This window comes from Pteronotus mesoamericanus, unplaced genomic scaffold, assembly GCF_021234165.1.
Source record: "Pteronotus mesoamericanus isolate MK-2021 breed Mesoamerican mustached bat unplaced genomic scaffold, CSHL_Meso_final contig_42, whole genome shotgun sequence".
NCBI lineage: Eukaryota > Metazoa > Chordata > Mammalia > Chiroptera > Mormoopidae > Pteronotus > Pteronotus mesoamericanus.
In genome coordinates this window covers 5693102-5710794 of record NW_026555157.1, presented here as the reverse complement: position 1 = coordinate 5710794, position 17693 = coordinate 5693102, and the positions used below count along the sequence as shown (strand labels likewise).

The 17693-nt window shown below is 37.8% G+C and overlaps 1 protein-coding gene across 1 annotated transcript in view; it reads right to left on the bottom strand.

Annotated features, from left to right (window-relative positions):
• Positions 1 to 17693, bottom strand: part of MORC1 (MORC family CW-type zinc finger 1) — a 165759-nt gene that overhangs the window by 78425 nt on the left and 69641 nt on the right. The window contains exons 10-14 of the mRNA XM_054577233.1: positions 10892 to 10971; positions 10125 to 10198; positions 5810 to 5874; positions 3894 to 4037; positions 1318 to 1472 (exon numbers count right to left, since the gene is read on the bottom strand). Of these exons, the coding sequence (XP_054433208.1) occupies positions 1318 to 1472; positions 3894 to 4037; positions 5810 to 5874; positions 10125 to 10198; positions 10892 to 10971 (518 nt within the window). The remainder of the gene's footprint in view (positions 1 to 1317; positions 1473 to 3893; positions 4038 to 5809; positions 5875 to 10124; positions 10199 to 10891; positions 10972 to 17693) is intronic.

Here is a 17693-nt window from a genome sequence, read left to right as displayed (position 1 = left end):
TCTTCAGACCAGTGCTTCTCAAACTTTAATGAGCACACAGATCACATGGAGATCTTGCTAACGTGCATATTTTAATCCCATAGGTCTTGGGTGGGGCCTATCATTCTGCACTTCTAACAAGTTCTCAGCTAGGGATGCTGGTCCACAGACCACACTCTGAACAGGTGTCAGACAAAGACATGAAAACCTAGCTTTGGCAGGAAATCTGTGCCCTCAACATCATTCTCACTTTTATTTTTTTCCTCCCTGAGTTTTTGCACTATTTCCTGTTTCACTGGTATGAGAGAAGTTTAGGACTGGGCAGAGTATGTATAAAAGAAAAGAAAATATTCTAACATCTCAACCTCAAGTGGAACAATAATAAGATTTTAAGTTGTCTCAAGGTTAGAGACATATATTTTGATACGCATGAATTATACATACTTCATGCAAATCACTGAATGAACACACAGTAGCCTGTCTATTTCTTTCCACAAATGAAGCCCTGTGTCTGCATAGGTTACAGGAAGTTTGTTTAATTAACACACAGCATACCATGTCATTGTTCAGATATCTCTGGAGAATGAGGTGATCTGAATAATTCAAATTTTCCAGGTAACTGAAATTTATCTTTTTAAGTTTCCAAATATATTTATTTTGGTTATTTTTAACCAAAGCCTTTCTGGAATTAACATATTCAACACAACGTTTAAAATATCTACAATTATCCAGGAACAACAGTGTATTCTGTGGCATGAAAGAACAATGCTATAGGAACTACTCAGTCTAGACAGGCCGTGAGCTCTCACACGGTGGAGTTTTCGATGCCCTGTCAGGGTTTCTCAGCCTGTCTGGAGCAAACTTCTGCCTCCTTCCTCCATGATCAGCTGTCACTTCATACTGCTCTCTGAGTACCCTCCAATTACAATTTTAATCTGCTGGTTTACTTTTTTGTATAATATTCCGGTAATATTCTGAGGCTGGCTCTTTTATTGTCTTTAGAGAGAGGTGAAGTGAGGGAGAGAGAGGGACAGAAACATCAGTGTGGGAGAGAAACATCGACTGGTTGCCTCCTGCGCACACCCCAACTGGGGGCCGAGCCTGCAACCCAGGCATGTGCCCTGGCCAAGAATCAATCCCACAATCTTTCAGTGTGCACGACAATGCCCAACCAACTGAGCCACAAAGGCCAGGGCTCACTCATTTTTTTAATGCAGGAGCTCTCTTCCAGGGCTTTGGGTTAGTGGTTACCTGAATCAGTGCAATCATTCTGGCTTAAAGAAATCACACAAATTGATCCCCTGTAAGCACCTCTTACTATGACCACTGAATACTCACTGATCCCAGTGTCCTTACAGTACTGGACCAAGAACTGTCCCATGACTTTTAATAGATGATTATATTCTTGGACATTGAGAAATTCCTGCTTATTGTGTGATGGTTCCATGATCTCCAAAGGTATGTTAACAATTCCAACCACGCCTGCACCAAGTCTGGAGGAATAAATACACATAAATTTTGTGAAAGTTGGTTAAGGAGTAAAAGAAAAAGCAAAATAGACCTGGTATTTTGAAATCAATTTTTTTTTAAATAAATGTGTTCACTTGGTCTGAACCACGTCAAAGTTTAACAAGTTATTTTACGACTGTGTCTTGTTACATAAATCTATGATGATCCCAGGTATGTTTAGGCTTTAGTTTATCATCACTAAATTAATATGCCTCCTTTTCCAAACCTATCACCTTACATGGAGAGTCAGGGGGGTAGGAAGAGGTCTCTGAGCATTAAACACCACTAACAATGCCTTGCTGCAAGAAGTTCGCATGATCCTCTTAATGAAACTGGCTGGAGAGTCACTGTCTTCACCCTCATTTGATCTGTCAAGTTGGATTTCTCTTCATCATTGCAAAGGTCCGCAGGGTGCTCAGTGAATTCTACTAAGGGAACGTAAGGGCTGGATTATTCCGGAGAGTAACAGGTATCTGCCTGTTAGCCTGATGGATAAACTTGATTTTTGCCCCCACATTTTTAGCAGCTCGTGATGTATGTACAATAACTAGGATATTCTACTTAGATATATAACCTGTTTGGGGAAAGAGTATGTGGACTCTAACTCTTCAAGGCCAATCCAATGCCCTTGGTATGGTATACAATCAAGCCTTCCCAATTTGGGGTCCCTGCCTATCAAGTTTTTCACCACTTTCCCCTCCTACCCGGCCCTCCCTCCACTATTCATTCTGTAGTCTATATTAGGGCATCACAACGGGGTGGGGGGAGGCTTGAACATGGGAGGTGGGGGTGAGTAGGGTGGGGAAGAATAATGGGGGAAAATGGGGACAACTGTAACTAACAACAATAAAAATAACATAAATAAAATAAAATAAATATTTAAGTCAAAAAAATAAAATAAAATAAATTAGGGTACCATTTCTCCCAGGAAGCCTGACTGGTTTGGTTTATTGTCCCTCCTAAGTGGTCTTTTTGTACCTGATGTTTGCTTCTAGCATGCATGCATGCATGCACGCATTCATTCATTCATTCATTCAGGCTGAGCACCTGGCCCTACTCCAGAAACTAGGAATACAGTAACAAACAGAAAGACAATGTCCCTGTTTATGAAGCTTCTCTTCTACTGAAAGGTGACAAAGCATGATGCTAGTAAATGGACAAATGTACGAGATCATTTCAGATGGTGAAAAGTGAGATGAAGAAAATAAATCAGATGCTGTGATACGTTTAAAAAGTGACAGGTATGTAGGGGTGAGGTCATGGCAGGAGCTAATTTTATTTAGGCAGTCCAGGAAGACCTTTCTGGGAGGGGACTTTGGAGCTAGTGCCTCATGACATGCTAGGACCAGCAGTATGAGCTAAAGACAGAAGGTTCTAGGCAGAGGAAATAGCAAGTGCCAAGGCCGGAAGGCAGGAAAAAGCTCAGGGAGTCTGAGGAACGGGAAGCCTGCCGGTGGGAGGGCAATGCAGGGAGAGTGTGGGTATGGGTGGGGCGGGGGCTGCCGAAGAGCCTGGCAAAGGCCAGATCACCTGCATTGGGGTTTTAAGCAAGACAGTAAACCCGTTTATGTTTTCAAAGATCATTCTGGCTGTATCCATACAATATAAAAATTTGTATTTATACATTCGTCCCTTTCACTGGACTGTAAGTTTCTTAGCAAACGGTAATAGGTCTTCAGCATCTTGTCCACAGAGTTTAGTACAATGCTTGGCACTCATGATATTCCATTATAAGTGCTTGTTAAGTGAACATATGAATGAATTGCTAATTCTTTAAGACTGAGAAAGCAAGATGAAAAAATTTCCCCTAAGCCATTCTACTGGTCACAGTTGTCTTATCCAACTCTGTGCTTTCTATAATCTCTTTTCAGGACTCTACATAATTCATGAAAGCAGCTGGTGGAGTTTCAGACCATTGGGAAAGCACCAGAATGTCTTAGTCTGGAATTCAACTAGGTTGGAGAGTGTTAAAAATACATGCTCATGCAGTTAACTGGCAAGAACTCATACATGAAAGGGTTATGTAAAATGTTAACAGGGTTGTTTTGTAAGACTATGGATTTTTCTTTTCTAAAAGTTATTTAACATGCTCACATTATTTTTAAATAGGTATAATACTGAAAGCTTAACTCAAGTAAATGGTGCAAAGAATGTTAAAACATCAAGTTGCTCAGAAAATGCATTGAAAAAAATTTCCAAAAGTGAGCCTCTCCCTGAGAGCCAGCATACAGCTCTATTGGATTTATAAATTAGGCAGATTAATGCCTGTGCACTGATGGGAAGGGTGAAAAGAGGATGTGACACCTGCTCCCATTATGATTAATCACTCCTCTAACTCCAGAGACGGCCTCTTACTGCCACCGCCCTCCTCCTGCCTGTGCCTCTGAAAATAAAAACATACTTACAAGGACTTCGTTTTCAACTGCGGGCCCACTTTCTCATGCATCTTGATCAAGCGGTTATTACTGTAAATGAACATCCCAGCTTGGCTTTGGTTTTCTATGTTCACTCCAAAGAACAGGGCAAGTGTCCTTGCTTTCTTTAATTCTCTAGCATTGTATTTAGAAAAGTTTTAAAAGTTGTGTTAAATAAAAATATACAGTTTACAAAAATGTTAAGTATTAAACTCAGAAGGTAAATATCAAAGGAATTATATGTGAGGTACCCGCTATCTTGCAATGCCTAGTGAGTACACTCAGTATCCCTGCATAGCCAAGTATTCTGTATAAACATTTGGCCAATAACTGTACCAGTCAAACACAAGCATTCCTGGATTCAAAAGCAAGTTTGCCAATTTAAATTTACAAGAACTATAAAATGCCAAAATAGTTGTAAATGTCAACTGGTCTAATATGTACATTGCAGCCCTTTTGAAAAATGATGACTCGAAGGTTTTAAAATTCAGGTATTTCTAACACTGGATGTGATTTCTAACTTTCCACATGTTCTCAAGCCTCCAAATGTCCTACATAGGTTGGGATGTGCCAGTAGGTATTCTTTAGCTTTCTTTTTCCAAAGTCAAAGTTAATAAAGCAAGTTTACATGGGCAACAGATGCGAGCTCCCATTTCTTTGACTCTGTCCTGCTATACTATATATTATGTGACTTTTCTACCAAAAGTGTAAAATGGAATGTGATAGAAACAACCACAGTAACAGGAGGCTGTTTAGAGCTGTGAAAAGTGCTAGGATGTGAAAACCAGAAAGATAGACCTAGCTTCATATACATGCTTGTCTTTGTCATAACCATGTGACTACGGATGAGTCACTTCAACTTTCTGTCTCATCTGAAAAATGGAAATAAACCTATCTAGTCACATGGGATACCATGAAGATGAAAAGGGATAATGGTAATATAAACCTGGAACAGATGAGGTGCTGAGCAACTGTTATTTTCTTTTTTTAAGAATAGTAGCAAATACAATTCTTCCCCCTCCACCCACCGTGTAGCTCCTTTCATTCCACAAAAACAGCCTTTTTTTTTTTTTTTTCTAATTCATGACCATGAGCTATTACAACTGACATAAGATACTTACTGGACTGATTAAATATATCTATCATTAAAGGACAATGATAAAGTTCTATCAGTCTTTCTCTGTGGATATGATATAGAGTACAGAGATTTTCTGAGGAACATGGGTTCATATTTATGTATTTTTAAACGTAGGATTAAATATATGTGAATTAAACTTTTTCTCAAAAATGTGTACTCAAAAATAAATCTACTCAATAATTAGATCCTCACTCTTTAACGAAAGAACTAGGTAAGGAACCCCAAAACAGGTTTTCAGTTTAACTTGTTAAACACCTGAGTTGGATAGCAAGTCCATGTTACAAATGTAAATAATGGTGCTGTAATATAAGCCTGATTTTTTATCTAAACCATATGTAAGTGATAAATTTACTTGAAATATTTTATATCTTAAATTTTAATCAGTGCTAGAAGAGGGAAGAAACAGGGACCAACTTTCCATAGTTTAAATAGTAAAGGACACAGGGAAAGTAGTTATCAGTTGATCCCCTGGGAAAGTCACTTCTTCATCTGATCAGACACTGAACTAATTTTTTACTCTGTATTCAGAAGTTTCAACATTATATAAAATACATGTGCCTCAAATATATTTTTAATAAATATTTTATATTGATTATGTTGGGTGATTTTGATCATATGAGGCTTACTGTCATAAGATGTCATAGGCTGAAAAACAGAATTTTTCACAAAACCACCAAATCTGCCTACTCAGATGATACCTATTCAGATATTGGAATTTGTTTTAACATAGTACAGAGGATTCTGGCAAAGAAAAACTCTTATATCTTACCTCTGTTTCTCTTTAAGAATCTTATGCTTTGCTTCCACATCTTCCAGAGCTTTCTGTAATACATCCTGCAGAAGAGAGCATTTGGTTAGGAGAGAACATTATGCCATTAAATTAACGAAAGCTAAGCTCAAATTTATTATCCTATTACGTGAATGCTTCACAAGGCTAACAATGATAGGTCACATTGCCTAGTGCAATTTTACCACAGCAGATAATAAATACTTGATAAATGACTACTTTCCAATAGCTAAGAAGACAAACTAAATCCTAGCCCACAGTTCTGTTCATGCACAAGTTCTGACACCCTCTCTGCCTTTCGAAGAGCCACTGCCCCCTGTAACCACAGAGGTTCTCATACTAACTTCCTGAAAGCTTGGGAAAGTCGTTCAGTGTACCTAGATTCTAGCTTCTGTCTGTGAGAACAGGAAATGGTGAATCACATAAGGCTTCTTTCAGGAATAAAAATATATATAAGATTAAAAAATTTAGTCAGTAGCCAAAAGAAAATGCTTGCTTTATATAAAGTTCCTGATACTCCCTAAACTTTCTCCCTCTCAGAGTGATCAATACCAGTACCCTCTGTCTTTCTTCTAATTTGATAGAGTTGGTTCATGCACTACCCTATCTCTAATATCTTCTTTCTAACCAGACATAAAAGAAAATACATCATTATTTCACAAACAAGAATACATTTTTAGAGGACTTCCAGTCAAGATGGAGACATAGGAAAACCTGGCTGGCCACCCCACACACCCATAGCAAAAATTACAACTAAACTACAAAACAACTATCACCAAAAAAATCATCAGAAAGTTGAGCTCTATGGAAGTCCAACATCCAAGGAATTGAAGAAGTCACATTCATTTAGACAGGGAGAAGGGGCTGAGGTGCTGAGACATGGAAACATAAAACAGGTGGTCCCACACCTATGTGAGGTGGACAAAAATTGGGAGGGATATCTCAGGAGAGAGGGATCCCTGACCCACACCAGACCATCCAACCCAGGGTTCCAGTGCCAGAAAGATAAGTCCCCATAACTTCTGGCTAGTAAAAATCAGCGGGGATTGGGATGGTGAAAGAAACTGAAGGATTCTTAGGTGTCTCCTCTTAAATGACCCACCACAAATTTAGGACTTACACAGATTCGCTCCCTCTGGGCTCCAGCACCAGGACAGCAGCTGGAAGGGCACCAGTGGCATATGGGGAGACACTCAAGTGTCTCGCAATGGGGCGAGTGCCAGAGGACAACTTCCTCCTGGACAAAACTCCAGAGGCCAGGCAGAGACATTGTCCCCTTTCTGAGCCCTGCTCCACACAGAGCCACAGAGTGGCAACACGATATCAAAGACTCCATCAACCTGGTTCACTTGAGCTCCCCGCCCAGGTGGTTACCTCAAGCTCCACCCCATCCAACTTACCGGTGCGCTTTTCTACAAAAGGTCACACTGCTAAGATAGGGAATCAAAGCACCTCTACTTACTACATAGAAACAAACAAAGGGAGGCTGCCAAAATGAGGAGACAAAAAAATATGGCTCAAATGAAAGAAGAGAATAAAACTCCATAAAAAGAACTAAACAAAATGTAGATAAGCAACCTATCAGAGGCAGAGTTCAAAACACTGGTTATCAGGATGCTTGAAGTACTCACTGGGTACTCCAACAGCATAAAAAAGACCCAGGCAAAAATGAAATAAAGAAAACTAAGTGAAATAAAGAAAAGTTTACAGGGAACCAACAGTAGAGTGGATGAAACAGTCAATCAAATCAATGATTTGGAGCATAAGGAAGAAAAAAAACATTTACTCAGAACAGCAAGAAGAAAAAAGAATCCAAAACAACAAGGATAGGCTAAGGAGCCTTTGGGACAACTTCAAACACACCAGCATTTGAATCAATGGGGTGCTAGAAGTAGAAGAGAAAGAGCAAGAAATTGAAAGCTTATTTGAAAAAAAATGAAAGAAAACTTCCCTAATTCGGTGGAAAAAGTAGACATACAAGTCCAGGAAGCACAGAGAGTCCCAAACAAGATGGATGTGAAGAGGACAACACCAAGACAGATCATAATTAAAATGCCAAAGGTTAAAGATAAAGAAACAATCTTAAAAGCAGCAAGTTAGTTACCTACAGGGGAATGCCCGTAAGACTGTCAGTGATTTCTCAAAAGAAACTTTGAAGGCTAGAAGAGATTGGCAAAATATATTCAAAGTCTTGAAAAGTGGAGACCTACAGCCAAGATTGTTCTACCCAGCAAAACTACCATTTAGAAAGGAAGGGCAAATAAGGTGCTTCCCAAAAAAGGTAAAGCTAAAGGAGTTTATCATCACCAAGCCATTATTGTATGAAATGTTAAAGGAACTTATTTAATAAAAAGAAGATTAAAACTATGAACATTAAAACTATGAACACTAAAACGGCAACAAATTTGCAACTATCAACAATTCAAGATAAAAAACAAACTAAGCAAACAAGCAGAACAGAAACAGAATCATAGATATGTAGCTCACTTGGAAGGTTATAAATTGGGAGGGGGAAGGGAGAGAATAGGGGAAAAGGTACAGGAAATAAGAAGCACAAATTGGTAAGTACCAAATAGGGGGGGTGTTAAGAACAGTATAGGAAATGGAGTAGCCAAAGAAATTATATGTGTGACCCTTGGAAATGAACCAAGGGCAGGGTGACTGCTGGAGGGAATGGGGAGTACCAGGTGGAGGGGAGCAAAGGGGATACAATTTTTGACAACTATAATAGCATAATTAGTAAAATATATTTTAAAAACAGAATGCACTTTTAATATGTTCCATCCATAGGATATGAAAAATGGGCACCTCATTTGATTGGCATAGCAATGACTGAACATTATTTGCACTAACTTATAAGTTTAAAAAAAATGGTAAATGGTTGGTAAGTATTTCGCTTCACTTCAAATTCAACCACTCAACTGCCAAGAGGAATTTAAGAACTCAAAGACTGAGGTCACTCTGCTTTCCTCTTTTCTCTGCTTTAAAGAAACCAGTGTGCAGCAGAGCAGCAAAGTGAGCTGGTCAAAGACTTCCCCGCCCTTCCTGTCAGTGCACTCAGAGCACAGAGCAAAGAGGGAGAGCTCAAGGTTAAGGCAATAGGAGAGCAAGGTCCTGACTCATTAGAAAGAGTCTGTTTCTCTTGTTTCTCAAATACAGAAAGCCAAGGAAATTGATTTCTTAGAGACAAAATAACAAAATTTTAAACTTTAAATTGATAGCAAGATGGGACTGGCTTTAACACACATATGTGTTATATATACATATATGTAACATATATGTGTATGTATATATACACGTGTGTATGTATATATACAAAAGGGAAAAAAGTAAGAGAATCTGAGGAAGGCATGCACAGCTTGGGGCATTACAATGTGCTACTGTGATTTCATCCCCAATCATGACCATTAGATATGAGGAGCCCTTCATCAGGCACAGCCCTGGTCTTTGAAAGTTTCATGCAAATCATGAAAAGAACTGATATACTGAGTCCATAGAAGAGGATGAAGGAAAGGTGAAGTAAGGCCTTTTCTTCTCCAAATTAATACTTATCCCTTTGTATGCATGCAAGTATGTTGTGTGATGATTCACCATGGTAGAAAGCTTTGTTCCATACTTTCGATAAAAGTTAGTGAACTTACAACACATGTCCTACAGCAATCAATATTCTTTTTCCTCTTAGTTGCCATGCATTATAATTAATAATAATAGTTCTTTATAACCTATCTTACTTGTGGGTATATTACAAGGACTACAGAGAATGTTTATGACTGCACAGAGCACCTTATAAGAAAAGAGCTTTGTTAGCTGAAAGTATTGTTATTAATATTCATCATTATAACACATAATTCCAAGGACTAGAAAGAAAAATTGCTTATTATTAGTCTTCTCCCCACTCTGCCCATTTATTTAGGTCCATAGGGAGCTGTAATTTGAAAAGATATTTTCAAGGAGACTTGATAAGCTAGTTTTTTTATGATAGCTTTTCATTATTTTCTCCTTTTCTCATATTCCTTTTCTTTTAATTCTAAAGAAATAAGTTGTGATTCTCTTCCCTATTGTTCCAAATTCATCCCATGTTTTATTCATCTTTGCTCCGTCTCAGCCTCCCTCAACTTGCTGAGTTTTGTCTCTTTTCTCTGCATTCATCTATTTTGTTTACCTGTGTGAAAATCAACTTAATTGTCTGAGCTCGCCTGCATTTAAAAGTTTAGGGAGTAGAAGATAAAAGGCAAGTGTTCAGGATAAAGCAAAGGATACTGTTAGTCATTTAAGAAGACTACTCACTATGTCATACCTGGGCAGGAAAAGACAAGGAAGTTCTGTCAGGCTGGTTTACCTTGATTTGTGCATCTTTCAACGTGATTTCAGCTAGAAGCAGAAGCAAGGTAACTATAATACCATGCAATTTTTTCAGGCCATTTTAAGTGAGCATTCTACACATATATGGCTAGGGAGAAAGGCTTACAAATAATCATCTCAGGAAATCCCATATTCCATCCATAGATGGATGCTTTCTTATGTTTTCTAAGTGTAGGTAGCCATACTGTACTTCCTCTTAGGCATGGCAACTTAAAGGGCATAAATATATACATACAAATGAAAAAGTGACTACTGAATGTTTGGCTAACTAAAAGTTATCTAAAATCCATAAAATTCTGATGTAGAGCTATTCCTTACTCCTGGATCACTGTGAAAGGATGGCTCTGTCCTTACTGTGAGAGAAGGGAATGTGTAGAATATCCTTTCTTAGACTGGATGCAACACTAGTCTCTAAATGATCTAACTCAGCATCAGTGACAACAAGGGTTTCTAAAATACACCAACCCAGTTCCAAGTGAATGCTTGAGATTTGTATCATACTTAAAATAATAAATAACATAATGAAACAAAACCAGAGATGGGAAAATGTTTTATAAAATTCCTTGGAGGTAGAAACCACATTTGATTCATTGTGGTCACTGTGACAATGCCTACTGCAGTATGTATCTTAGAATATGTGCAAAATTAATGTTTGTAGAATGAATTAACAATAATGATAGTAGGCGACAGGTAATTACATACCCATCTTTAGTGCTTCTTCTGCCTTTTTAACTTCATTTTTAAATGCTCCTTTAAAAGAAGATGTGACATACAGATACTTTCTGGAAAAAAATAGAGCATAATCAAGTCACATTATCATTTTAAAGTATAATACCAAAACCTCTTTAAGAAGATTATATACTCCTGAGACACATTATTAGTAAGGAAGATTCATACAGTAAGTTACATCTAGCTGATAAATCAGGAAACTTTATTTCTCAGAAGAAATTCCTTACCTTTTAATATTTGGAAATGTTTTTCTTTCTCACTGAATTTATTGGAGTGACACTAGTTAATAAATTATATAGGTTTCAGGTGTGCAATTCTGTAATCCATCATCTGTATACTGTACTGTATGTTCATCATCCCAAGTCAAGTCTCCTTCGATCACCATTTATCCCCCATTTACCCTCTTCAACCTCCTCCAACCCTCCTCCCTTCTGACATTTGTCAGTCTGTTCTTTATTTACAAGTTTGTTTCTACTTTGTTAGTTTATTTTGTGCATTAGATTTCAAATATGAGTGAAATTATATGGTACTTGTATTTCTCTGACTGGCTTATTTCACTTTGCATGTTTTCCAGGTCCATCCACGCTGTCATGAAGGTTATGATTTCCTTTTTATGACCAAGTAGTATTCCACTGTGTAAACGCCCCACAGCTTTTTCCTATGTACGCTATCATGTCATCTGTAAACAGTGACAACTTTACTTCTTCCTTTCTAATTTGGATGCCTTTTATTTCTTTTTCTTGTCTGTTCACTGTGGCTAGAACTTCCAATACTATGTTGAATAGAAGTGGTGAACGTGGACACCCTGAGCTTAGGGGGAAAGCTTTTAGTCTTTGCCCATTGAGTATGATGCTGACTGTAGGTTTCTTGTATATGGCCTTTATTAAGTTAAGGTACGCTCCCTCTATTCCCACTTTGCTGAGTGTTTTTACCATACGTGCTATACCTTATCAAATGCTTTCTCAGCACCTACTGATATGATTATGATCATGTGGTTTTTGTCTTTTCTATTGTTTATGTGGTATATTACATTTGCATATATTGTACCATCCTTGCATCCCTGGGATGAATTCCACTTGATCATGGTAGATGATCTTTTTAATATTGCTGAATAAGGTTTACCAATATATTGTTGAGGATTTTAGCATCTATGTTCATCAGTAATACTGGTCGGTAGTTTTCCTTCTTTGTGTTGTCTTTATCTGGTTTTGGAATTAGGATAATACTGGCCTCATAAAAAGAGTTTGGGAGTCTTCCCTCTTTCAGGATGTTTTGGAATAGTGTGAGGAGGGCAGGGGTTAGCTCTTTCCTAAATGTTTGGTAAAATTCTCCTGTGAAACTGTCTGGCCCAGGGCTTTTGTGTGCTGGGAGTTTTTTGATTACTGCTTCAATTTCACCAGCTGTTTTCAGTCTATTCAGGCTTTCTGCTTCTTCTTGACTCAGTTTTGGAGAGTTATATGTTTCTAAAAATTTGTCCATTTCACCCGGGTTTTCCAATTTCTTGGTATATAGTTGTTCAGAGTAATCTTATAATCCTTTGTATTTCTGTAGTATCAGTTGTAATTTCTCCTCTTTCATTTCCAATTTTATTTACTCCGGCTTTCTCTCTTTTTCCCTTCAGTCTGGTTAAAGGCTTGCCAATTTTGCTTATCTTTTCAAAGAACCAGCTCCTTGATTCATTGATCCTTTGAATTCTTCTTTTAGTCTCTATATCATCTAATCAGCTCTGATTTTTTTTAATTTTTTATTGTTCAAATACATTTGTCTCCATTTCCCCACCACCACTTTCCCCTGCCCCACCCACCTCCACCTCACACCCTCAGTCCTTCCCCACTTTGGCTTTGTCCATGGGTCCTTTATACATGTTCCTTGATTTGACCCCTCCCCTTCCTTTCCCCATTAGCCCCCTCCCTCCTTCCCTATCGTTACTGTTGGTTTGTTTTTTCTTTCAGCATTGCTGGTTATATTTTTATTGCTTGTTTTGTTGATTAGGTTCTACTTATAAGTGAACTCATATGGTATTTATCTTTCACTGCCTGACTTAATTCACTTAGCATAATGCTCTCCAGTTCCATCCATGATCTCACGAAGGGTAGTAGCTTTCTTTCTTTCTGCTGCGTAGTATTCCATTGTGTAAATGTACCATAACTTTTTGTGTTTTGGGTTTTATTTATTTTTCCAAATGCATTTGTCTCTGCCTTCCCCCCACCACCTTCCCCTGCCCCCTTCCCCCTCTCCCTCCCTCAATCCTTCCCCACTTTGGTTTCGTCCATGAGGCCTTGCTATATGTTCCTTAGCTTGCCCCTTCCGTTCCTTTTCCCCCGCCAACCCCTCCCTCCTTCCCTCTTGTCTCTGTTGATTTCTTTTCCTTTCAGTGTTGCTGGTCTTATCTTCCTTGCATCTTTGTTTTGTTGGTTAGGCTCCGCTTATAGGTGAGATCATATGGTATTTGTCTTTCGCCCCCTGGCTTATTTCGCTCAGCATAATGCTCTCTAGTTCCATCCATGCTGTCGCAAAGTTTGGTAGTTCTTTTAATACTCCATTGTGTAAATGCACCATAATTTTTTGATCCAATCATATACTGATGGGCATTTAGGCTGCTTCCAACACTTGGCTATTGTAAATTGTGCTGCTATGAACACTGGGGTACATAGGTTCTTTTGAATTGGTGTTTTGGGATCCTTAGGGTATAGTCCCAGCAGGGGAGTCACTGGATCAAAAGGCAGTTCCATTTTCAGCTTTTTGAGGAAATTCCACACTGCTTTCCACAATGGCTACACCAGTCTGCATTCCCACCAACAGTGCACTAGGGTTCCCTTTTCTCCACAGCCTCGCCAGCACCTGTTGTTTGTTGATCCGTTTATGATGGCCATTCTTACCGGTGTGAGGTGGTATCTCATGGTGGTTTTGATCTGCATTTCTCTGATGGTTAGAGATGCTGAGCATCATTTCAAATGTCTCTGGGCCCTCTGTATCTCTTCCTTGGAACAGCGTCTGCCCAGGTGCTTTATTCCCGCTTTCCTGAGTGTTTTTATCAGAAATGGATGCTTTTTCCTCAATTACTGATATGAGCATGTGGTTTCTATTTTTACTTTTGTTTATGTGATGCATCACTTTTATTGGATTGTGAATACTGAACCATCCTTGCATCCCTGGGATGAATTCCACTTGATCATCTGGATCAAGTGGATCTTCTTTTTGATGTATTGCTGGGTACAGTTTGCCAATATTTTGTTGAGGATTTTAGCATCTATGTTCATCAGAGATATTGGCCTGTAGTTTTTTTTCTTTTTGTGTCTTTATATGCTTTTGGGATTAGGATGATCCTGGCCTCATAAAAAGAGTTCAGGAGTCTTCCTTCTTTTTGGATTTTTTGGAATTGTCTGTAAAGGACAGGGATTAAGTCTTCCTTAAATATTTTGTAAAACTCTCCTGTGAAACCATCTGGTCCAGGGCTTTGATGTGTTGGGAGTTTTTTATTACTGCTTCAATTTCATCAGCTGTTAACAGTCTATTCAGGCTTTCTGCTTCTTCTTCATTCAATGTTGGAAGGTTATATTTTTCTAGAAATTTGTCCATTTCTTCAAGGTTTTCAAATTTTTTGGAACATAATTGTTCATAGTAATTTCTTACAATCCTTTGTATTTCTGTGGTGTCAGTTGTTATTTCTCCTCTTTCATTTCTGTTATTTTTTATTTGAGTCCTATCCATTTTTTTCTTGAATAGTCCACTTAAAGGCTTCTTGATTTTGTTTATCATTTCAAACAACAAGTTCCTGGATTTGTTGATCCTTTGAGTTGTTCTTGTAGTCTCTATGTCATTCAATTCTGCTCTGATCTTGATTATTTCCTTCCTTATACTTGTTCTGGCCTTTGTTTGTTATTGGTCTTCTAGTTTTTGTAGATGTAGGGTTAAGTCTTTTGTTTGAAATTTTTCTATCTTTTTTAAGTAGGCCTGTATGGCTATAAACCTCCTTCTCAAGGCTACCTTCATTGTGTACCATAGGTTTTGGGTTGTTCTGTGTTCATTTTCATTTGTTTTCAGAAGTTTTTTTATTTCTTCATTGATCTCATTGTTTATCCATTCATTATTTAATAATATGTTATTTAGTCTCCATGTAGATGAATGCTTTTGAGGGTTTTTTTCCTTGAGGTTGGTTTCCAGTCAAGTCATTGTGAATTGAGAAGATGCTTGATATGGCTTCAATTTTCTTGAATTTGTTGAGGCTTGTTTTGTATCTTATCATGTGGTCTATCTCTGAAAATGTTCTGTGTTCATTTGAAAAAAATGTACACTTTGTTTCTTTGGGGTAAAAGGTCTTGTATATGTCAGTTAAGCCCATTTGATCAAATGTGCTGTTCAGTGCCACCAGGTCCTTGTTGATTCTTTGTTTAGAGGATCTGTTAATTGTTGACAGTGAGATGTTAAAATCCCCTATGATAAGTGTGTTGCTGTCTATGTCCTTCTTGAAGTCCTCCATGATTTTCCTTATATATTTGGGTGCTCCTATGTTGGCTGCAATATGTTTACAATGTTTATAGCTTCCTGATGGATTCTTCCCTTTAGAATTATGAAATGACTTTGTCTCTTTTTATGGCCTTTGTTTTGAAATCTATTGTGTCTGATACAAGTATTACTACCCCAGCTTTTCTTTCCTATTTGCTTGGAATATTTTTTTCCAACCCTTCACTTTCAGTCTGTGCAGTTCTTTTGTTCCGAGGGGCTCCTGTAGGAAGCATGTATATGGGTCATGTTTACTTATCCATTCAGCTACCCTATGTCTTTTGACTGGGGCATTTAATCCATTTACACTTAAGGTTACTATTGATAGGTACTTATTCAATGATATTTTTTCCTTTTCTACCTGTGTTCCTCTCCCTCTCACTTTATACCTTCATCTTCTTAAAGCAGTTCTTTTAGCATGTCTTGCAATGTTGGTTTGGTGGAGGTGTATTCTTTTAACCTTCTGTCTGTGAGACTCCTTGTTTTGCCTTCCATTTTAATTGACAGTCTTGCTGTCTAGAATAGTCTTGATTGCAGGCCTTTACTTTTCATTACTTGGAATATTTCTTGTCATTCCCTTCTGGATTGCAGTGTTTCTGCTGAGAAATCAGCTGCTAGCCTTATCAGAACTCCCTTGTATGTTACTATCTGTTTCTCCCTTGCTGCTTTTAAGATTATTTCTTTGTCTTTATAATTTGGAATTTTAATTATGATGTGTCTTGGAGTTCATCTTGATTGGGACCCTCTGTCCCTCCTGAACTTACATGGCTTTTCCCCTTCCAAATTAGGGAAGTTTTCTGTCATTATTTTTTCAAACAGGTTTTCTATTCCTTGCTTCTTTTCTTCTCCTTTTGGTTCCTATGATGCAAATGTTGTTATGTTTCATGTTGTACTAAAGTTCCCTTGAATTATTCTCATACTTTTTGAGTATTTTTTCATTTTGTTGCTCTATCTGGGTATTTCTCTCTACCTTGTCCTCCAGCTCACTGATTCAGTCCTCTGCTTCAGCTAGTCTGTTTGTAATTCCTTCTAGCGTATTTTTTTATTTCAAATATTGTATCATTCATTTTTCCTAGTTGCTGTTTATAGTTTATGTTTCCTTTTTCATGTTGTTGTAGTTTCCACTCAGTTCATTGTAGTTTCACTGATTTCCTTGAGTGTCCTTATAACCATTTTTTTTAATTCTGTGTCTAACAGATTGTTTACCTCAATTTCACTTAGCTGTTTTACTGGAGATTCTTCCATTCCTTTCAATTGGGGGTTCTTTCTTTGTCTCCCCATTTTAGGTGACTCTTTTTGTTTCTGTGCCTCAGGATGTTCTGCTTTGCCTGCCTGTCTTCATGAGGTGGACTTCTGAAGGTATCACTGCTTTTTCATCCATTCAGCTACTGATGGGCACTTGGGTTGTAGCTATTGCAAGTAATGCTGCAATGAACATAGTGGTGCATATATTCTTTTGAATGAATGTTTCATGTTTATTTGGATATATTCCCAGAAGTGGAATCACTGAATCATAAGGCAGATCCTCTTTTAATTTTTTACATAATATGTTTAGATTGTTAGGCATATATGGCTGGACAATATATGTTACAGGATAAACTAATAAATATGATGTGATCATATAAATTGGTAATATTGAAATGTCTAACTGTAAGTGCTTAGTATAAGTTTGTAACTGCTAAAACCTGGTAAATTATCTTGCTGAGAAGACTTCTGACCCAATAAGAAAGATTTGACAGCATCACTTGACAACAAATGAAAAATATTTTTCACAACTAAAACATACAAGGTCAGGCCAAAAAAAAGTCCAGCCACTGCTAATATTTCTTAATTTAATCTTTATTGTATTTTTTTCCCATTACCTTTTTAGTCCTCGTATACCCCCTACCCCACAGCAATCACTATACTGCTGTCCATGTTCAGGAGTCCTTTTTTCTTTTTTCTCAATCCCTCCACCCTCTCATCCCCCCCACTAGCTATCATCTGTTTTCCATCTATGAATTTGTCCGTTTTGCCTGTTAATTCCATTTGTTCATTAGATTCCACATAATAGTGATATCATATGGTATTTGTCTTTCTCTGACTGGCTTATTTCACTTAACATAATGGTCTCTAGGTCCATCCATACTGTCTCAAAGGGTAAAATTCCTTCTTTGTTATAGCCGAGTACTATTCCATTGTGTAAATGTCTCGTAGTTGTTTTATCCACTCATCTACTGATGGACACTTGGGCTGCTTCCCTATTTGGCAATTGTAAATGCTGCTACAATGA